We start from the raw sequence: 23258 nt of genomic DNA, 5'->3' as shown, positions 1-23258 counted from the left end.
GCCGTCGAAATAGACTCCGTTGAAGGGTTTCCTACATCGCTCGTCTATAACGAAGTAGGAGAAAGCCACAAGAGTGCGTGTTGGAGCATGTGTGGGGGAGTTGGCAGTCGAAATAGACTTTGTTACTCAGCGTGGAAATTTTCTCCGAATCCCCGAGTAGCCATCTTCTCAGCCGAGTTCGAAGTTCAAACTTCAGAAAGGCAGGATGCTCTAGCTGGACGTAGAAACGTGCGCGGCTTTTAAATCCTCGTTCCATCAAGCGCAGAACCACGTTTTGGTTTCAGCAGCTGTCAAGTAGTGTACAGTGCCCACACGATGTTGATACGGGGCAAGAATTTCCGTTTGGCCAACGTTGGGGCTCGCTCTGGTACGCAAACACAACCGAGCTGTCCATACGTCCCGTGTCGTTCACAACTCGAGGCACAATCCCACTCAAAAACCCAAGACGACGACGGATGACGACTGACAGGCAGGCAGACAGACAGACAGACAGACAGAAGATTGCAAAACGTGACAAGAGAAAGCAACCCGCCCCGCGTGACCTCAGAGCTCCCCCACAGGCGCCAGAGGGTCTCCAACGCCACCCCAAAAAGCCAAAACGCCACGAAAGTCAATCTCCCAGTCATCACTGGGATTCTGCTCACCGCAAGAAAGGCGAGAAAAAGGAGCTTGGAAAAAGAACGAGGGAGAGAGAGAGAGGTAGAGGAGGACTCGCTCTCGCTGTCGGCTTGCGAGCGACTTAGACGTGTTTGCGTGCGAGGAGGGAGCCGCCCGTTCGGGTGGGGGACACGCGCGCGGAGCGCCCGGGGCCTTTCTTTCACGCCCCTCTCGAAACGTGTCCGTCTGCCCCTCTGTCCTCTGAGATCGTGACCTCATCCTGCGGGTCCCCCGCTCACGAGGCGGCTCTCCAGGATTCGCAGCCGTGCGTAAGATTCCACGTTCGGGAAACAACCCCCCTCCCCTCCTCCTCTCTTGCTCTCTCGCCTGGAGCGGAGTCGACAGGATCGACCGATCGCGACCGTCGATTGAACGGGAGTCGCTTGAGATCCATTAGATCAATGATTGTGATATATCCGATCTGAAAAAGTCGGGATCGGGTCCCCATGAGGAGCTCGATTTGCAGGCAAGGTTTGAGTGCGAAGGTCGAGCTTTTTGTATTGCATGATCCCTCTGCTATGTATGATTTGCGTAGAAATATTTAGATCGGATTGGGTCCAGTGCCAAAGATGGGTGGACCGAACTTTCTCGTATCCAAATCCATCCACGTACCTTTCGAGCCTCTTCTGCTTGGACGGGGCAACAATCACCTCTACAAACCGGGTAAATTACGTCTCCTCATCATGTGTTGTCCTTGTTAGTGCCAAGCTAATATCATAAAAACTCAAAATGCACACTGATTTTGGTAAACATTATACGTGAGATATGACGTATGCACCTACTTTCCCTCTCTTTGAGAAAATCTTTTGAGTAAGACGGTACTTTATAAAATGAAAACTTATTCCACGCGACACTGATAAATGAGAAGCAAGCGAACATGTCGGAGCTTTGAAATTCGAATGCGAAATTTGCTGCCATACATGTTATGCTAAGGATGATGTAATCGGTCAAATTATATCACATCAATTGTGTAATGAACATACAAAATACATATCACCAACAACTTAATGCACGGAAGTAATCGCGACATAGAAATGAGGACTTTTACTAGAATTTTCTTTTCCAACAGTAAAGGGTGTCTAAATTTGAAAAACTGCAAAGCTCATCTACAAGAAAATGTTGGATTTAAGATCGTAGATTTGACCCAGTCATCATTGCGTCACCACGATGTGAGTGGAGAGCCCAACACCAACAATACATCTAAGCCCCGATTCGTTCTTCGTAGACGTATTGAAGTTTGCTTTGTGATGGAAAATAGAGGACGGATGAGGAATACATGAGCAAACCAGCGAGTGGAGGCATGGCAGCATACTCGAGCGCGTGCGATTGGCGGGTCTGATGAGTTGGTCCTCAGTTTCTATGATTTAATTAAATACGGGTTTGTTAACTGACTGGTGCTCTGGAGAACCAATCAATCAAGCGCCTCATGCAAAATCTTCCAACAAGGAAAAAAAACAGTTCCCATCTGTTCGATTTGGTAGGTGGGAAATTGGTGGGCATCTTTGAATTTTCACGGTTGGTCAACGGGGCCGGGTCGGCTCCAGATTTCTGGATCCGGTGCTGTGAACCATGAACACCTCCTCGAGAACTGGGGCCGATCGATGGGTAAGTTTGGAGGCGCCGAATGCAGCACCCCGCTCATGCTTAGAAGATTACTAAATTTCCCATACGAAGAGTTAATAAGTTAGGCAGGATAAGAGCTGGCAAATTGAGCTCGATTACGATGTGCAGAATCGACTAAGACAACCCGGAGATACCAATTTTTAATTGACTTGTGTTTGGATGTGCTCGTTGCATTTTTATGATATGCCAGAAATTTGGTACACTGAGGGATGAACATTTATGTCTTGAATATGATGGCGAAGGTGAGTCATTGTGGTGTGGTATTGGTGGTTTAGAAAGGCAAGACTTTCGACCAAAAAAAACAGAAAAGAACGATTTATGTTTCTTGAATATCCATGGCGAAGGTGAGTCATTGTTTGGTAAATTGTACTTTGAAAGTCCATTTTGGTGTGACCAAAAAAAAAAAAAAAAAAAGTAGCTTGGGGAAAAATAGTGTTTGGAAAGACTACATTTACAAAGGACTTGGTGATTAATAAAAAAATAAAAAAACTATCAAAAAATAAAAGAGGCAGCAACCGCCGGAGGCCGCCGGCGAGAGGCAGCAACCGCCGGCGAGACCCGAAACAACCAAAGTGAGGGCCGCCTAGGGTTGGGCGACCTCCGGCGAGGGTCGCCTAGGGTCGGACTGACGACCCTCGGCGGCCCTTCGCCGGGAGGTTGCGCGACCCGCGATGATCGACGCGACCAGATTTGGTCGCGGAGGTCGCGCGACCTCGCGGGCGACCAGTCTGGTCGCGCGATCGGAAAGGCAAGACTTTCGACGGTCGTCGTCGCGCGATCGGGCCGGTGATGGTCGCCGTGACCTCGCCGACCTCGGCCCGAGTCCATCGCCGGCCTCTTGAGCTCGTCCGCGCCGCCGGAGAAGAAGATGAAGCAAAGATGAGGCACGGAAACAGAAAAGAGGCACGACTTTTCTTTTCCTTGGTGCTTCTATCGTTTCTTTGTTCCCATCGCAAAGTGGTTATCCATCTTCATTTCTTCATGTTCATGAAAAATATCTTGTACGCCAAATACATAATTTATTCCATTAAAATTAAGATATTTAATAATTTAGATATAGGCACTATGATCTCTTGTAGAGCATATTAACTACGATGCACCACCTTAGTCTCGTGACTGCTATCTAAGAAGCATCCTCATCTATGTCTCCCTATATCTCATCCAATTAACTAACCAAAATTAGACATGATTGATAGGTGTGGTCTAAAAGCTCTTGCCTAGAACTGCAATAGATATTACCTTCCCTTTGTAAAATGATCGGTCATGAGCGAGCCTAATTAGAGTAGCCAAACCGAAAAAGAGTCATTTACATATATTGCACATTCGTGCTTTGCACCCGGCTGCATTCCCGAACCCATGATCAAGTTGTAATTCATACACAAGATAAAGCAAAATCTTATCCTATCTTACCCTATGCCTTGTGCAAATAACAGCATGAAACCATATACTATATTGATCCTATTGTAAAGTAAATTATTATGTCCACATAATTGGGCTCTGAATATAACCAGATGACTCATTCATAAATCCTTGGTAAAATAATCTATTTTGCGGAATCCTAGGCAATCTTAAGGTGCATTGCGAGGAGGAGGCAGAAATGGGGACATTTGACTTGAGATGATGAAGCAATTTCGACTGTTTTCACACGTGGTTTGAAATCAATTATTGCTTAGTACTATTGTTGACTCTTCTAAATCTTTCGAATAGCTCATCCCGTTTGACTGATCAGAGGTCAAATTCAATATTAACTTTTGCAAGCAAGAGAGAGAGAGAGAGAGAGAGAGAGAGAGATTCGGGTAGGCTTCCTAGTTTGATACGAGTAGATGAACCCTAGTTCAACCTAGGACATGCCTTGAGCAAATTGCTTCGGGAAGAAGGCAGCTCGAGGCGCTGACTTTGTAGAGTGAAGTTTCCATGCATTCGGAGCTCATTTGGAACGAGGTCTCGATGCCCAATCATTGACCGCTTTCGACTTCTTTTATTAGTTCTCGCAACTATTACATAGAGATGAAGACAGAAGATGCCTCGGGCGGAAGTCAACTTATACGCAACTCCAGGAAGCAACCTCTGCGGCTTTTCACTTACGTCTTGCCTTGTCCCTAAAGTCAGTAACTAGATATTGTTTTAAAATGTGCCATCGGGTGCAACTGGTAAATAAATTTTTAAAACGATTCACCTATTGTTATCGTGATATTATCGTGATATGTACGATCAATAATTTGAAAATCAAATGTTTTCACGTTAAACATATTTAACCAGTGTCCATTGGGCACTTTTGACCACTCTTAATAATTTGTTTGCACAGATTTATTTACTCAAGAGCAATTCTTATTTGCTTTTCTCCTTTTGTATCTTTCTCTCTTAGGATCTGTTAGTTTACTGGAATGGTAGCCACAATCCCCCATGCCATGCCCGGGAAGAATTTTCAAGAGGTGTAAATTATAACTTACAACGAATTGGAAGTAATAATTCAATGAGTATTTGTTAAAATTTAAGATAATGATGATTAACTTAGAGTTTTTTTTTTTTGAGTAAGAACGAATTAGAAATATCATTTAAGCTATTTCTTGTGATGTTTTAAAGTTTTATTGTCACAATTCTTTGATTGGTGTTTTTTTTTTTTTTTTTTTTTTGGTGGTAAAGCTTTGATTGGTGTTGTTATTATCTATATACATGTAAGAAATTCTCTTTGCCTTTGCAAAATGGGGCTGATTTCTACCGTCTTATTCAATTTGTCACTATAATAACACTCCAATTTGGCATCAACCTTGTTAGCCAATGATGAGTTTACATCAAAACTTTGATCCATCAATATTTATCATGTTTTCTTGGTCATTTTCTTGTATTGTGCATTGTTTCCTGAAAGTCATCTACATTTAATCTTTCATTAATTATTAATTTAAGCATGTAAATACTAATTAAATTTAATGCATAACTTTTTTTTTGGAAAAAAAATATTTGCACATTTTCCAAAGTAGGTGCAACTGCATGTTGACTCTATTTTGCATCTTTAGGAGCTTTATAATTTTAGTAGTCTTTATACGTTTTTGTCTTTTCTAGAAGTTTAGAGGGCATTTTAAAATTTTTTTATTCTTTCATTATTTCTTAAAAGTATTATGCCTTTTCTCTTAAAAAAAATTTCTTTCCAATTTTTTTTTCTCATTCATGTAATTTCTTGAATTTCTATACCCTCTTTGTCTGATCATCAATTTATGCCATTTTAATTTGATTGTTCATCTTTTATTGGTTGGGCTGGACAAATGCACTCATTATGGCATGCCGAATGGCAACATTCAACAGATTTTTTTGCCATCGTCAATTTACTATATTTCTATAGATAGATAGATAGATAGATAGATAGATAAGTAGCCAATTTGTGCATGCTTCAGTGGGCTTCTGTTTTGGTAGCTAAAAAGACACAAAAAGTCCATAGAAATTCTTCTTTTAAGGGATGATGGGCCTAAAATTACAATGTCTTCGACAGAACACTTTCTGTAGGCCCAATCATATTAAGGAAAAAGGCACAATGAGAAAATAAGAAGATACGTCAACATGAGAATGTGCAAGCATACTTATTAGCATAATTTCAGCGAGCTGAAATTAGAACCGAGGAAGGCATCTGAGGTTGGGATTGAACCTGGGCCTAACCAACTTAATTTAAGGCTAATCAATTTTTGTCAAGACCATCCCAAACACCATCCGACCACATTCACTCATCTAAGAAGCTAAATTTGATAAATATTGTATTGGAAGAAAAAAGAACATTGTCGTGATGTCGAAGTTTTGAAGGATCTACTACTAAAAAAGTCAAAAAGTTCGGCGCAAGATTACGAAAAATATTTGGAACATTATTAGATTTAATTGTCAAGTAATTTGGACTGTCCAATACTTCTCCCGAGATTTCCGGAGTTTAACAAGTTATTGCCAACCAAACAGAAAGGAGTTAGCAAGTCACTTGACAGCGCTTACATGTTCGGCCTAATTTGGACAACAATAAAAGAGCAAATCTACAAAATTGACCCCTAAAATGGAAAGATCAAATCTACGAAGACTGGTGCTAGATGTTACAAAAATCATTCCAGCATTATCCGTTACTTCTATGCTCTACTTCACAGCCAAGTGCTCTCGTTATCTCATATAATGCAAGTCCTTACAACGGGTGAAGAACACCCCAAGTGCTAACACTTGGTACAGGTAGACCCATTAGTGTCAAAACTTCAAAAGGGTACACTTTAGCACTTATGTGCTAAACTCGGAAAAGAGATGAACGCCAATGACAAGAATTTTTGACTAAACAACTAACATGGCTTTTTCTGACGAAAAATTTAAATAATGTGACATTTCTTAAAAAAAATAAAATTAATTCACATGGTGCAAACATAACTATATAAACGACGTTGTTTTGGCTTTGCCATTCCAAACCCGCTGATTTACTGAATATAATTGATCCATATAATGACTTAGCTCGTTATATATGGATTAAAAAATGGGTCTATAATTGATCCATATACCACCGACCAAGGTGGCATAGATGGTAGGGCCTTGGACCTCCCCGGTGGAGGCCAAGGTTCGAATCCCCTGCGAAACAGGGAGTCAATCTAGCTACTACATGATGACTTGAGCGTGACGTCGGAGTGGTGGTTTCCCGCTAGCGTCGCCAGGGGTTTACGGGAACGGCTGTCGGCCCAAGAGCGGTTCCTCCAAAGACCAAAAAAAAAAAAAAAAAAAAAAAAGGGTCTATAACCCACGGGTTTACTCCTAATGAACATTAAAGAGTACCGATTGATTAATAGACCGGTCTGAAAATTTTATAATAATAAGGGCTGATTGCCGCGAGAAGCATGAGTTGCACCTTTTCCTCTTAATTTCTTTCTACTGTTCTCTTTATGTATCCATTTCATAGGCTTCCAGCTTACATATATATTGATGGATTATTCTTCACAATGTAATACAAAAAGGGATAAAATGCATGGGTTTTGATAACATCAAATGACACTAACAAGGCGGAGACCGATGCAGAGCTCAGTCTGGAATTGTCCGGCGATGGGTATGATTTTGATTTATTCTTTAGACTTTAGAGCCAAGAAAGCTGTAGAGTTGCAGTGCGAGGTTGGTCTCTTGTGCCGATCTCATGACCATCGCCACCCGCGACTCCATTTACATGGTAAGTTTACTCGATATTTCAATCGTTCCATTCTGTTTACTTCAGTGAATCAATGTAAAGTATGTTTCCACTGAAAACATCAGAATAAGCATAATCTTTTAAGGGTAGATCAGAAGCAAAAAGGAAGGAGAGATGGACTCACCTCCGGGGCATCAATAGTGGTGGGAAACATCCCACAACCACAAGTGAACCAAACTCTCCCCCTCGAATTTTCTCTCTCTTCCAATCCAACGGCCTCTCTGTTGGAGATATGGTGGCCTTGGTGGGTGCACACTGCATTCGTGCCTCTCACATCCAGAATCTACCACTGCAACGTACACAAGCCATCGACCCAACCGTGGACAGAGACAACGCGCGGCATCCCGGAGGCACGTGTCTCAAGAGTGGCGGTGATGGCATTCAACAACGTGACAACGTCATGCACGCTGGACAATGCATGCTACCAGAACCTTCAAAAGTGTTTCAGGTTGTTAGTGACTAATTAGATGTTGAATTCAGGAAAGAAGACCCGAGGAATGGTGAGTTTGATGACTAGAGCTCAGCAAGCGTTCTTCAAACACTTCATTGTGGCCATGATCAAGCTGAGAAGACAAGACAGGAAATGATGCGTGATCAGAAAATACTGTAGATTTTTCAATTATAATTGAGTTTTATCATACTTAATGAGATTGTATTTCATGCATTTACTTGCTCACAGCAAAATTCATGTCTACTTATTGAGAACATCTGTTTTTGTGTTTCTGCTTTCAGTCAGATTCAACTAATTAAAAATCATAAATGAAAAATATGTTTGACCAGTAGTTTGCATTTTCTCATCAGTGAAACATCATAAATCAGAAACAGATCATTCCATCATCAAATGCAAGCTACAAATATATCTATAACATATATCTCTGCTAAGTACAATGTGTAACAACGTACTACAAAAAATACCAGTATCAGCCAATCATAAATACGCCGCCAAAAGAAATTGCAGCAACACTAGCATCTACTGAGTGCTAAAATGTTACTAGCATTTTTCAGAACCAACTATTACAATATTGATCGAATCATTTGATCTGTCCAATACAATTCGGATGACTCAAGCATGCAACACCCAGGTGAGGAAATTGAATAAGTCTGCATCTCACTCGAATGAACTAACACCAAAACTTTGCTTGGATGCAGAAGATAGGCATTAACTGGCAGTTCCATTAGATCCACTGTTAGTCAAGCCAGAATAAAGACAACAGATAATGAGTCCAGGCTTACCTCTTAACAGAGAGCATCTCCGTCAAAGTAGTCTGCAGTTCAACTTTCAATGCGCTTGTATCCAGCTATATCCAGGGGACTTTGAAATTCCTTTCCAAATCATATTTTGTCTCAGATGCTCAGCATTTTCCCAACTACCTGCTTCTGAATAAACCTTAAACAACAGTACGTGAGCTGCATCATTTTCTGGGACCAATTGACATAACATTTGAGAAGCCCATTCTCCTAACTCTCTATTTCCATGTATCCTGCAACCACTAAGGAAAGATCTCCAAATGCCAGGCCAAGGTGAAAAAGGCATTGTTTCAATCAAACCCTTAGCACCTTCAAGGTATCCATTTCGTGACAGCATATCTACTAAGCAGCCGAAAACTCCTGGAGATGGTTCCAACCCATAATCCAATTTCATTGACTCAAACAATGAACAACCTTGATCAACATACCCCATATGACCACAAGCAGAAATGACAGAGATAAAAGTAGCCTGACTAGGACACAGATTTGCCACCTTCATTTTGTGAAAGAGTTCCAAAGCTTCCGTTACGAGACCATGATGAGCATAAGCCATGATCATGGAATTGAATACAACCACGTCATCTGATCCAGATGACTGATTGAAAGCTAATCTTGCATTAGCAATGTCCCCGCACTTTGAATAAGCATCGATAATTGAACTAGCAACATATACATGTCTATCATAGCCAGTCTTGGTAGCAAGTGAATGGACAGATCTAGCTCGATTAAAAGAAGAACTATCGGCACAACTGTTAAATATACTGCCGAAGATGAACTCATCAGGTTTGCCATCATCTTCTAAAAGAAAGTTCAGAGATCTAATGGCTTCCCTATGGAAGCCGCTGCCATTGAAGGTTGATATGATAATACTCCAGCAGGTCAAATCTAATTTCTCAAGCGCATCAAAACATAGAAAAGCAACATCAGGACACCCGAACCTAATATAGAATTTAGCTAACGAGCAGCACATATGATTATCTCCCGAAAGAGCCCTCTTAATTATCACTCCGTGAATTTGTCTGCCCATCTTTCCATTTCCAGATTCTACACAGGTTTCTAAAATGCTGGCAAATGTAAATACATTAGTTTCCACTTCTGACCTTAATAAATCGCGGAAAACATGTAGAGATTCTGGGTAATAACAATACAAATTGTACCCAGAAATCAATTCATTGAAATCACCTGTCCCCTTCGACAGTATGCTATCGAAAACTGAACGTGCCATAAATAAAGCGTTGCATCTGGCAAACATGTTGATAAGTGAACTTGTGACATTACTGCGGTGGAAGTGTCCAAAATGCATGGCAAGACAGCAAAGCTGAAGCCCCATGCTTAAATCACAAGCGTTTCCACATTGTCTGAACAAGACGGAAAAAGTAACTTCATTAGGCTTCAATCCTGCAAGCATGAATTTACGAAATAAGCCTGCAACTTTTGTCACATCCTGTTCTTCATGAAAGGCCCCAAATATGGTATTCCAGGATATAACATCTTTCTTCAGCATCCTATCAAATACTTCAAAAGCATATTTCTCCTGACAATTTTTATGATACATATCAATGAGTGAATTCATCACTGGAATGCTAAATTGCATGTTGCTACACATGATCAGCCCATGAAGCAGTTTTCCGTAATACAAATTACCCAACAGAACGCAGCCTTTAAGGGCATTGATAAACGTAAACTCATCCATAATCACTCCCTTAGTCCTCATTGAAGACGCAAGCCTCATGGCTTCAACTCCACGTCCGCACAGTAAATACCCTCCTATCATAGCATTCCAACAGCCAACGTCACAATTCTCCATGTAATTAAAAATCTGCTCAGCTTCTTCAACACAGCCCAACTTGGAATATAAGCTCAACATTGAACTCCCGAAAAAAGAATCCTTTTCCATCCCAAGCTTCACAACAAGACCATGAACGCACAGACCCAACTCGCAAGCCTCCATGATGGCGCACCCTTTCAAAACACTGCCAATAGAAAACTCGTTTGGCCTTAACCCACTCCCCATCAACTCCAGAAAAACCCGGAAACCAACATCTAGCTCCCCACTACACACCGCGCCCGAGATAAGCGAAGTCCAGGAAACAAGATTTCTCCGAGGCATTTCACCGAACACCTTGAGCCCGTCGCCCAAGGTCCCACACCTCGAGTACATGTTGATGAGATGGTTCTGAACAAAGACGTCATCTCTGAACCCAAGCTTGACTGCCCTACAATGGGCTTGAGCTCCAACGGCCAGTGCTTTTGACTGGGTGGAGATGGAGAGGAGATTTGCGAGCGAAGCAACATGTCGCTGTCTCTGTAGCGATGCATGACCCAAATCGGAAAAACCCGACTGAAAGGTGAGGTTCTGGCGGCCGCGGGCGAATGCGAGACGGAATTTACGGGCGGCTTGGACGGGCAGAGAAGGGTCGAGTGTCGATGGCAGAGACAAGATTCTCATGTGACATCGTAAGATGAGGAACAGCGTCGTGTTCTCCAAACAGAGCAAAACCCCTTTGGGCTAAGATTAAAGCACAAATTAACAATTCGACGTGAGATACCCAAACACCTCACAAAGTTGGCTACTTTTCTCTCTCCTCTCCCTAATTTTTTGTCGCTTTGTGACAATCTTAGTCTTCTCGAATCATGCTTTGGAACGTACGTGGAAACGACGCACCAGTAGTTGGCTGGGCCCACTTCGTGGTGCTGTCAAAACGTGATTCGCCCCAATACGATGTACGAAGAATTTTTCTAAACCTTTACACGAAGACTCGCGCGAGACCCGTTGCCTCTCCCGGTCTTCCGCTTCACTTCACTCGCCTAAATTTTCTTTCTTTCTTTTCCAAAACAAGAAAAGCTCCGCTCTTTCCCGCAACCCCCACGATCCGAGTAAGTCCGTCGTTCTCGATCTTTCCCTGCTCCCGATTCACCATTGCGTTCGATCGCGCGAAGCATCGCGGTTCATGATCGCGGGTCGTGTTTCACCTCTTTCGAGTTCGCGTCCGTCTGCTGAGCTTTATTCGATCTCTCACTGTTTTCGAAGGAAGAGGAAAGTATGGCTGGGTTTGTTGAGTTACTGCAATGCGTCCTCTGCTGCGAAGAGGAAGACATTTACGAGTATCGCCAGGCTCAGAGAGATCTTGGGGACGGCGGTGGTCTTCTCGATCGAATTCGCGACGCCTTTGGTTTCCTGCCCACGCATCATCATCGTCGTCGAGGACGCGAATCGGAATCAGAGACGTCGGAGCCCCTGCTCTGGAATACCCGCAGGCCATCGTCTCCCAAATTCACGCGTCCTTCTTCATCATCCTCCCCTGGCCATGTTGTTGTGCACGATCCAATGACCAGGGACCCAGTCAGGCCTAAAACTGAGCCAAACGTGACCAGGACTTCAGTTGGCTCAACTCAGTCTTCTCATGTCACGTCTCCTTTCAAAGCAGCCCCTTCGGCTTCTCCTAAACCATCCCCTTCTGTATCGAAGCCGTCAACCGCCACTTCCAGTGATCCGATTGTTTCCCCAGCCAAACTGGCGGCCATTTCGGCTTACTTGGATCAGTATGCATCGAGGTCGTCTCAATCTTCGAATGAGCCGTCTTTATCTCGCTTGGTACATCCTTCTCTGTCGAAAACATCCTCACCAACTCCTTCTCCTTTCAAAGCAGTCCCTTCGGCTTCTCCTAAACCATCCCCTTCTGTATCAAAGCCGACAACCACCACTTCGAGGGATCCATTTGTTTCTGAGACCAAGCCGCCAATTTCTGCTCACTTGAATCCGAATGTAGCCAAACCGCATCGGCCTTCCAATGAGCCATCTTCATCACAGTCTCCTTCATCGAAAACAACCTCAGCTTCCCCAGAGGCGCAAGAACATTCTGCTAAACAATATAAGCCAGTCTTACGTGCAGTTTCCTCAGCTTCGCCGAATCAGCCAAAAGAGACCGTTTATGTTCAGAAAGATACTTCCCCAATTTACAACATCCCCGAGGATATTAAAGATTTGATAGAGCGGGACATTGTGCCTGGGGTTCTCAAGAAACCACTATCTCCATCAACCTATAGGGATTATTTTGCTGCTCTTCTATATGCGGAGGACTTTTACATCGAGGTAACGATGATGCTTGACCAATTATGTTCCTAACTTGCTGTGCAGATTAATGTGAGGCAATAATGTCAGTGCCCCGTGTGACATTGACAGTTTGGTTAGAGAGATTGAAATCCCTATCTCCATCCCCCCAGTCTGTTATGATCTCTTGCAATGTGAGAATGAAATTAAGTGCAGTGGATGAAGTGAGGAGCAATGGTAGTTAATTATCTTTTGTTCTAGTATAGGCTCATTAATTGTTGGGAAACGATGACAGCTATTGGCCCACTGCAATGTTATAACCTCATTTTATGAAGAAATTTTAAGTCGCAAGACTTGGCCAATTGCATGTTGACATGGACTTGGGTGTGAAACCGGTGGGGTTTATTTCAGCATAGTCATAGTGAAACCCTCAATATTACCCAAAGCATTGGATCCATTCTCCAAAGGATGTATAAGCATTTACTTACCGCATCAGACTGAATGGTGTTTTTAGATTTTATGTGTGTTCTCAGAATGTGTTTGATCATCTTGTTCAATAAAATCATCCAAATGGTAATGACTGCAAATAGAGGGATCTAGGGAGGCGAGAGAAGAGGAGATGTGTCGGAGAAATTGCAATGAGGGGAAGACTAGTTATGGAGAGAGGCCTTGACAGGTTCAAATGTACAAATTTTGTGAGCTTTACTCATGTAGTTCTGTGTCTCTGCCATGAGATGCTATGAGTGTCATGGGTTCTGGATCACTTTGTAAGCTTTTAGATCAACTTAGCTTGGTTAACTGCTCTTACTATGTGACAGAAACCTTCACAAGTTACTGGCCATGCTTACTTCGGATTCCCAAAGATGGAAATCGGCTTGTGATTTTATCATTTAAATGTAGCATGCTGAGTTTCTCTGCTGACTTCTGAGTTTTCAGTAATCTTCACCTGATGCGTGGCCACTGAATTGAGATTTCAGTTGAAGCTTGTTGATCTGCAATATTGGGCTATTTAGCAGTGTATTGTGGATAACTTGTCTGCTTTGTCGTGCATTCCTGATTAAGAGAGAAGCTCGTTTCAGCTTTTCTAGAAGTGTGCAAAAGTTACCTTCAACACTTAAAGTAAGGAGATGTGACTCTGATGAGAATGAAGGTCAAAAGGGGTATCAAAAGACTAGAAGATTAATTTGGAAGGTGACTACGAACAAGCCTTGAGGATCAAGGTTGTACTGAGGATTTGCTTCGAAACATAGTGCAATGGCATGAAAATTTTAATTGCTTTTGTTTCTGTTGTCATTTCACTTACATATTAAAGCGTAGAGGTTGATGGATAATGACAGAGTTGTCCTGCACCCATGCCCCACTTCACCATGCTTGCTATTTTCTGCAACAATGAAATGACCTGCTTTTAAGATGGAACATTGGTTATAAATGCAATGGTCTCCGATGAAGTAGGAATTCAAGTTACTATTACTAACGTGAAGCATCATGTATTGTCGATTGATTCATCTTGAGTAGACATAGATGTCCCCTGTGAATAATTGAAGATTTGTTTTTATGATGGTCTAACAACCATTCTTGTATTTGAATCAGAAATGGACTGATTTCATTCTGAAGGATGTCAATTTGGAGCTGCATCAATTGACTGTACACAAGAATGTATGGGACAATGATTTCTCCAGGGAGAAAGATAATGTAACATTTGTCAAATTCAAGATGGAATCTATACCTGAGCGTCGACCCTTCCTACTATCAAGGGATTTTGTTTATGCAGAGCCCCTGGGTAAGAGGGGTACACAAAAGTTTAAGGTTAGTCCTTTTCAAGTACATTTAAGATTAAATTAAGATGTTAGTATTGTGATCTGTTTAAAAATGTCATATCTCATCTCCCATATGCTTGCTGATTTTGCTTTTGCATCTGCCTTTTCTTCATTGATTTACTTTTGATGATAATTGAATGGCCATATGGTGGCTCCAATTGTTCGATCATCAGTGAATGTTTCTGTTCACTGAAGCATTGGTCAAGTTGAGTAGTTGAACGCTGAAAAATTCAATGGTCTTCTCATTGTCATCGCTTGATTATGATATGGTTGCTAGGAATCTTGTTTCAGTGTCATTGCTCTCTTTTGCAGAGACTCGCAGCAATCTCAGTCGATTGCTATCGTTTGATGCATAAAATATTTAGTTGAGTGTCACGTGTACTGCTTCCCAGTATTAATCATCTTTATCATAAATCAGGGTCTTGTATATCGAGTGGAGAAGTGGTCTGTCGTCTTAGTAGAATTTGGGGATGATTTTCACTCCCAGCATCATTCAAGCAGCAGATACAGCATCAGCTTTTCTTTCAATAGAGTTTGCTTGAAGAGAGCTCATCAAGCAGTTGAAGCTGCCACTGATCCTTCATTCCGCAGCTTCCTTTTCCCTGAATGTGAATTCAGACATGATTTCTCTGCCTTACCATCTCTAGATTTTTCAAATGACGTGCTTTACTCGGATCAAAGGTCCGCAATCCGTCAGATTCTAGCTCTCAAAGGTTCAGCACCATTTCTCATGGAGGGTCCTCTTTGTACACGGGGTCTAGGCCTGTCAAGGGCTGGAGTAGTGGTTAGGGAAGCTGTGTCGCAAGCATACCGACGCTCTAAATATCCTAGGATTCTTCTGGCTGCACCTACAAACAAAACGTGCGATGTTCTGATGAGAAGCTTGAAGAAGGATATTCCGGATTCGGAAATATTTCGAGCAAATGCTGCTTTCCGTGAGTATGATGGCGTGCCTGATGACATTCTCCCTTCGTGTGTTTATAAAAAGAGAAGAGAGTGCTTTGCTTGTCCTCCCCTCCATGAACTCCGGAGATTCAAGGTAATATGTTCGACTTTTGTGAGTAGCTTCAGGCTACACAATGAAGGCATCAATGCGGGACACTTTAGTCATATTTTCCTTGTCGATGCATCATCCACTTCCGAGCCAGAGGCAATGATTGTGCTAGCTAATTTGGCCAACGAGGATACAACTGTTATAGTCACGGGTCAGCAGGGAAATCGCTCAGGGTGGGTGCGATCCCCAATTGCTCGAGGGAATGGTCTCCGGATATCATACTTTGAGAGGCTCAAAGAACTTACACCATACAATAAGCTCGCCCCTCCATTCGTCGCCCGATTGGACCCTGAGCCGGAATCATATGAAACCAACAGCTTCCTATCCTATTGAGTATCAGTTTCTATCGGATATAATCTCTGGCTACTTCAGAATGCTTTTGATGTGCTTTGTCTTCTCATTCCCATGTTTGAGCTGAGCCGCATAAGAATGGTATTGTAATCATGTAGTTATCAAAATGTGTACAATTTGCCCCTAATAAATCAAGCAGTTTGGTTTTTTGTTTGTAATTCAGTTGTAAAGTTCCTTTTACATGAATTTCACAGCTTTTCTTCTCCGATCCTCGAGTCCCATCTAAAGTAAATAGCTGTTTCCTTTGAAATTTTCTCCTCTAGTTCTCCAGAAGCTGTCAGCACCTAAAATTCACATCAGTTGTTTGACAAAAGACGCAATACATGTCTCGGGACTTTTAGCTAGGAATTGGTGCTGCAATGTGGAGGAACAGGGAGATTGCATTGATTCATGGAAGATGGCGGAATGATTCTGTATGCGTATATGCATGGCGCTTAGCTTGAAGCAAATCAAAGGAACTCCTCGACCCCTTATAGAGCAACAAACAATCAACCCTCGTGTTAATTTCAAGTGATTAGGATATAAGGTTTTAATCAATGGCAACTTTCCGTTCTCCCTCTCATTTCGAGAAAAGTTGCCAGCATCTGTTCCAACAATCCCGTACCGAAATGCAGATCTAAATGACACGGAGGACAACCAGAAAATGCTAAAAGACGCCAAAATTTTTTAAAAAAGAAAAACACTCTAGGAAAATCGCAAATGACTTTGGGACGTCTTACCGGTTCTAAATAAGAAGGATGCAGCACGAGCCAAAGAAATGTTTTTTCGGTTGATATGAGCCATAGAAAGTATTAACTGATATCCATATGAAGACCTCTGCTTCTGCTCTCTTTGTTTACCTCGAATGAGTTCAATCACTGTTCTTATGCACGACAAATTCTGGATTCACAAAGGGAATCACCTTCGACCAAAGACATACATGACTAGCATCACCGGATGTATGCTACATTGTCCAAGCAGCTGTTTTCCCCGGCGGCATAATTGCAATACGTTGATCTGCATAATGACATTTTGGAGATGAATGCTTTGGCTTTGCCGGCGTGATTGCCTTGGCTTCATCTGCTATGCTTTTCTTCTTTGATGCTCCCTGCGATGTCATTTTATGCAACCAAAAAAGAATCAAAGGAATGCTCAACAGAAAAGGCACATAAAACGAATGATCGATAAGTATTTCCATCAAGCCAATGCGATCAGAAGCATCGTTCGTGCTGTTTAAACAAGTCGTTGGTCCCTTGCAATTTTGCCACGTGAGGATCCTGCATGTACATTTAGAGAGAATACACACGAAAGTACAAAGAGGATGACCTTAGCTACAGAGCTGATTTTCCCATGATTTTTTCCGTGCAATATTTTACAACATGCAAAGGACAATAAATTAAAAGAATGAAATGTAGGTAGTAACAATAAAATAAAATATAATAAAATGAAATATACATACATACATACATACATACATACAGACACACACACACACACACACACACAACATATAAAAGTAAATTAAAAGAACAAAAAAATCAGAAAATCATCCAAACAGGAAACATCACCTTTTCACTAGTCCTATATCATTTATTTAAATATATAAATTCTCAAGTTAACATTACACATATTATACCGATGACATGTCATGATTACGATATGTTACGACATGTTATTGTATTAAGTAAAAAAAAAAAAAAAATATCGCAAAAGTACATAATTGTGTGTATACTGATATAATTTAGGAGCACCATAAATTGCAAAAATACGTGCCTTCTTTGATTTAAATTATATATTTGGCGACTACTGATTTATTTTCGGATTAATATCATTAGTGGTCCTTTAGAAAATATTATGTTGGCACTCCCTACAACGGCGCCTGTGACCATCGCTGGCGGCCACACGAGGGCAGGTCGCTCTCATCGTCGATGCCTCACTGTCAATGGAGCAGTGGTGGGGAGGGCCAAAAAAAAAATAAAAAAATAAATAAATTACACCTAAGTTATTCACATAACTAATTTTTTTCATCTTAAATTTATTTTAAATTAATTAAATTTACTATCTTGAGATGAGATAGTAGGTAACTTATGTTTATCCTTTTTTAAATTAAGAGAAGATAAAAATTGAGGAATGATGAATCAATAAAATAATATTTATTGATCAAATGTATATCATGAGGCATATATATGCTAGATATGTGTCATGTGACAATCACACGAAGTGAGTTCGAAGTCTCGCATGGGGATTATAGAAATAAACCTTTTTCATTATTCATATAATGTAATATAATAAAATATAACAATATTTAGATTATTAGGTTGCTTAGGCATTCAATATAAAATTCAAGATTTGGTAAATTTATCATATTTTATGTTTGGTGTTTGTTCAAGATAGGTTAAAGTCAAATATAAGATAGATATAACTAAAATAAAATGATCACAATTGGAAGATATAATAATGGTGAATAAGATTTTTAATATCCATGATAATTTTTTTTTTTTGGGAATAACAAAAATTTTAAATTAATAAAAATATAGTTATATTTCAATATAAATAATATTTGACTAATAATATATGAAATTCAAAATAACAACAATTTATTTTTTTAAATTTAATCTTATTTTTATTTATATATTCAAATTTAATTCTATCTTACAATATAAATTCAATATATAGATATATATTACCTATTAAGTATTTCAATATTTTAGGTATACTAGTACAATTTACTAATTAATAAACTTTTATCAAAGGGTGATGGAATGGGAAAAAAAAGAAGATAATAAAAAAATAAAAATAAAAAAAAGTAAATAAAAATGAAGTAAAGAAAAGTGTTTTTTGTGGAGATATTTGTATTCATGTAACTTTTAGATTTATTTACGTCGATATGTTATTTATATCAAATAATGTATATGATATAAAATTAATATATCCGACTTTTAAACTGCATAGTAAAATTCATAAATTATAGATTTTATGTTGTCCGGTGGTCATTTACCGATTGGAGATTCAGACCAACGTAGCCTTAGCGTTCGAGGCTGTGCGTCGGAATCCAGCACCCTGTGGGGCCGCTAAAGTCAGTCCGCGAAAGATTTGCCGTGAAGACAGCTACTTCTCTTGGTCCTTCCCCTGCTCTTTTCTTACACTGTCCGGAGGAGAGAATTCCAAAAAACGTTTCGACATTTTCCTGCAAGTAAGTCCATCGTTCTTGATCTTTTCCTTCTTCCGATTCGCTGTTTGTATCTGGTCACGCATTGATATCATGAAGGCGGTGTCGTGAGTTTCCTTTCAAATTCGCCTCTGTTCGACCTTCACTCGACCTTTTAACTGTGTTGTTCGAAGGAGAGGAAAAAATGAGTGCTTTTCTCGAACGACTCTGTCGCATCTTCCGTGGTAAGGAAGAAGATGGTCATCACCTTCGTCAAACTGAGAGAAATTTTGGTTATGGTGGTCTTCTTCTTGAGCGAATTCGCAGTGCTTTTGGTTCATTGTGCATGTATCATCATCATCAAGAACAAGAATCATCACAATCACTCACATTCGCACTGCCTTCTTTATAGCCCCTTCGTGTCCATGTTGTTGTGCTTAATCCTTTGACTGTAGACTTGATCGGGTTGCAAAATGAGCCGAAATTTAGCATGACCATTGACGTACTGATAATGGCTAGGCTAAATCAGTCTTCTCACCATCAAGAACAAGAACAAGAATTATCGCAGTCACTCACATTCGCACCACCTTCTTTATTGCCCCTTCGTGTCCATCCTGATGTGCACAATCCTTTGACCAGGAACCGGATTGGGTTGCAAAATGAGCTGAAATTTGGCATGACTGTTTGTGCATTGATAATGGCTAGGCTAAGTTGGTATTCCCATGGCACATCTCCTTCAGCTTCTGTGAAACCATCACATTTTGCGTCAAAGCCCTTTATTGTCTCCTCTAGTGACCCGTTTGTTTCTCCAGCCAATTTGCTGCTGGTTTCTTCTCCCTTGAAGCAGTATTTAGGCCAATCACCTCAACCTTGCAATGAGCCGTCTTCGCCTTTGTCAAAAACATCCTTGCCAACCCCAAAAGTTGAACAACATTCTTCGCAAAGTGCTAAAGAATGTAAACCAGTCTTTAATGCAGCAATTTTCCAGACCAAACCAACATCAGTTTCCACTGACTCGAATAAGTATGTGCCTAAATCAGAGACCTCACAGTCACTACTCTCGAATACCAACGAGCCATCACCTCTCAAATTCACACCTCCTTCATCATCCTCCACTTGCCACGTTGTTGTGCACAATCCAATGACCGGAGACCCGATCAGGCCTAAAAGTGAGCCAAATTTGAGCAGGGGTGTCAGCGGCTTAACTTAGTCTTCTCATGTCACATTTCCTTTCAAAGCAGTTCCTTCAGGTTCTCCGAAACCGTCCCCTTCTGTATCAAAGCCATCAACCGTCACGTCTAGTGATCCATTTGTTTCCCCAGCCAAACCGGCGGCCCTTTCTGCTCTTCCAGCTATTTCGGAGACCATACCGCCACCAATTTCTGGTTACTTAAATCAGAATGTAGCCAAACCACCTCAGCCTTCTGATGAGCTGTCTTCTTCTGGTGTGCAGGCTTCTTTTTCGTCGACAACAACCTTGCCTACCCCAAAAGCACAAAAACATTCTGCTGAGCAATATAAATGGGGTGTACTCCAAGTGTTTCAGGGACCAAACCGCGTCGGCCTTCAGATGAGCTTCTTCATCTCGTGTGCCGTCTCCTTCTTCGTCGAAAACAAACTCGTGTATCCCAAAAGTGCAAGAACATTCCGCTAAACAATATAAGCCAGTCTTATGTGCAGTTTTTTTTTTTTTTTTTTGGGTGAAAGGTAATAATTATATTGAGGAAAGACCAAATGTATAAAAGATCATGGCATTAACATACACTCAAATTAACAGATCATAGAGAGTGGAAGGATGCCGGAATGTAGAAGCCATAGTTGTGGCAACCCAAAAGCACGGCATGAACAACCGGCAAACAGATACAAAACGCCCTAAAGTAGGGAGAAGAACATCCTCAGCAAGTAGCAGAAACCGCTGCACCGAAGGCCTTAAACAAGACGCACCAACTGAATGTTTATGTTCAGAAAGATACTTCCCCTATTTACAACTTCCCCAAGGATATTGAAGATTAGATAAAGCGAGACATAGTGCCAGCGGTTCTCCAGGAACCACTATCTCCATCGATCTACAGGGATTATATTGCAGCTCCTTTATATGCGGAGGACTTCTACATGGAGGTAATGACGATGCATGACTATTTAATGTTCCTATTATGCTGTGCAAATTAATGTTTGGCAATAATGACAGTGCCACATGTGACATTGACAGTTTTGTTAGAGAGATTGAAATCCTCACAATTTTTTATGATCACTTGCAATGGGAGAATAAAATTAAGTGTGGTGGATGAAGTCAGTAGCAGTAATTGTTAATTATCACGTGTTCTCGTATAGGCTCATTAATTATTGAGATATGATAATAGCTACTAGCCTACTACAATATTATGACCTCGCATGGACTTGGTGTGGAATTGGTGGAGTTGGATTATGTCTCGTCATAGTCATAGTGGCATCCCCAATGTTACCCAAAACAAGCATTGGCTCATTTCTCCCATGACGGGCTAAGGATGTGTAAGCATTTACTTACTGTGTGACATCTTAAATTTTGATCCCATCCGATGTTATGAAATGGGTATTTCGTCAACTCGCCTATGGTCATTTTTCTCTGAGTTGGCCACTCACGAGTTAATTGACTTATCAGGTGAAGTCGTTAAGGGATATAAATGCGGCGGACTTGAGAATTCGATCAGAAATCGACTGTTTGATCGTGATAATCGGCAATGGTCAATACGACACCGTTATAATCGATTAGTGATTGGATATAGGTCGATTCGATAGAATCACATAATTAGATTCACCTAATTGCAAAATTTACATCGAATGACACTAGCCCAATTTTTGTCGATTCTGTACTCGATACCCATAATTGAAATCTTAAGATTTTTATGACAATCGAGAGTCGCCAACGAGTTAAAGGTGCACAAATGTGGATCAAAATTATCGACCACGGGTCAAAACGCTAAAATCTCTAAAAGCTACCTTGTAGGTTAGGTCGCGCTAAAATTGCGTTTGGTTGATTTTAACCACGAAATGGAATTAGGAAAAGTACAAAAAAGTTCTAAACCTATTGCATTTGTACCAATTTAGTCCTAAACTTTTCAATTGAACCAATTCAGTCCTAAACCTTTTACTATTGGTATCAATTTAGTCCATCCGGCCAATTTTGGCCGGCCAACGCTGACGTGGAAATTTTTATGATTTTTTAATTATTTTTATGATTTATTATTATTATTATTATTTTATGTCTTCTTCCTAGCCGTGGCCGGTGAGTAGGGGTGAGCGTGGTTCGGGTAGAAGCGGGAACCGGAACCAAACCAGGAGGAGGGTTCGGTTCGGTTCCTGGTTCCGAAGAGGCCGGTTCCGGTTCCCGGTTCGAAGAGGCCGGTTCGGTTCCGGTTCCTTTTCCAGGAGCCGGCGGTTCTCGGTTCCGGTTCCTAGAATAGGAACCGAAACCGGTCAAATTCAAAATAAAAACCCTAAACCTCTCCTTCCCCCTTCCCCACGTGATTTCCCCCTCGATTTTCCCTTCTTCCCCCTTTTTTTTTTCTATCTTTCTTTTCTTTTCTTTTTCCTCCTCACGTCACTTCCTGCCCCTACCCCTACTTTTCTTCTCTCTCTCTCTCTCTCTCTCTTCTCTTTCCCCCTCTCGTCGAAACCCCCATTCTTCTCCTCTTCTTCTTCTTCTTCTTCTTCTTCTTCTTCTTCTTCTTCTTCTTCTTCTTCCTTCCTTCCTTCCTCTTGCAAGGGATGACCACGGTTCCGGGTAGAATCGGGAATCGGAGAACCGAACCGGACCCTCCCGTTCTCTGCCTTTGCCCGTCGCCGACGCTGGACGCCGCTAGACGCCAGTCGCCCCGCACTCGTCTCACCCTTGCCGCTTGCTCCCTCGATGCCGTCACCCCTCGCTTGCCTTGCTACTCAGTCGCTCGTCGTCTACGCCGCCGGTGGACGCCGCTCGTCCCTCGGTGGAGGCCGCTCGCCACTCGTGCAGCCACCCCAACTCGCTCACTCGGTCGCCCTCGACGCTACTCCCCGACACCGCTCGGCTAGCCGCCCCCAACACCGCCGGGCCCGGTTGGCCCTTGACGTGCTCACCGGTCGACGACGCTCCTCCCAAGTCTTTGTCTCGATATGCTTGTAAGGATAAGCTA

At 41.6% G+C, this 23258-nt stretch overlaps 2 protein-coding genes across 4 annotated transcripts; one reads left to right on the top strand and one right to left on the bottom strand.

The window, feature by feature from the left end:
• Window positions 1-7088: 7088 nt before the first annotated feature.
• LOC104421626 (pentatricopeptide repeat-containing protein At3g09040, mitochondrial) lies at window positions 7089-11285 on the bottom strand. Of its 3 annotated transcripts, XR_001982006.2 has the most exons (3): window positions 8696-11285; window positions 7587-8025; window positions 7089-7483 (listed from the first exon to the last, which is right to left on the bottom strand). XR_001982006.2 is itself a non-coding variant. In XM_010033638.3 (2 exons), exon 1 carries the CDS (start codon window positions 11157-11159, stop codon window positions 8742-8744), a length of 2418 nt encoding a protein of 805 aa, XP_010031940.2. In that variant the 5' UTR covers window positions 11160-11285; the 3' UTR covers window positions 7490-8025; window positions 8696-8741. The 3 variants fall into 3 exon arrangements, 2 of the variants coding, with proteins under 2 accessions (XP_010031940.2, XP_010031941.2); XM_010033638.3 differs by lacking the exon at window positions 7089-7483 and having other exon boundaries at window positions 7490-8025; XM_010033639.3 differs by lacking the exon at window positions 7089-7483 and having other exon boundaries at window positions 7490-7893.
• Window positions 11286-11478: 193 nt separating this feature from the next.
• On the top strand, window positions 11479-16191 carry LOC104421625 (probable RNA helicase SDE3). Its single transcript, XM_010033637.3, has 3 exons — window positions 11479-12803; window positions 14352-14567; window positions 14997-16191. The coding sequence occupies exons 1-3, from the start codon at window positions 11754-11756 to the stop codon at window positions 15963-15965; spliced, it is 2235 nt and encodes a 744-aa protein (XP_010031939.1). The 5' UTR covers window positions 11479-11753; the 3' UTR covers window positions 15966-16191.
• Window positions 16192-23258: the final 7067 nt, after the last annotated feature.

The sequence above is a fragment of the Eucalyptus grandis genome, chromosome 10 (assembly GCF_016545825.1).
Source record: "Eucalyptus grandis isolate ANBG69807.140 chromosome 10, ASM1654582v1, whole genome shotgun sequence".
NCBI classification, from domain to species: domain Eukaryota; kingdom Viridiplantae; phylum Streptophyta; class Magnoliopsida; order Myrtales; family Myrtaceae; genus Eucalyptus; species Eucalyptus grandis.
This window is presented reverse-complemented; position numbering and strand designations above follow the sequence as displayed.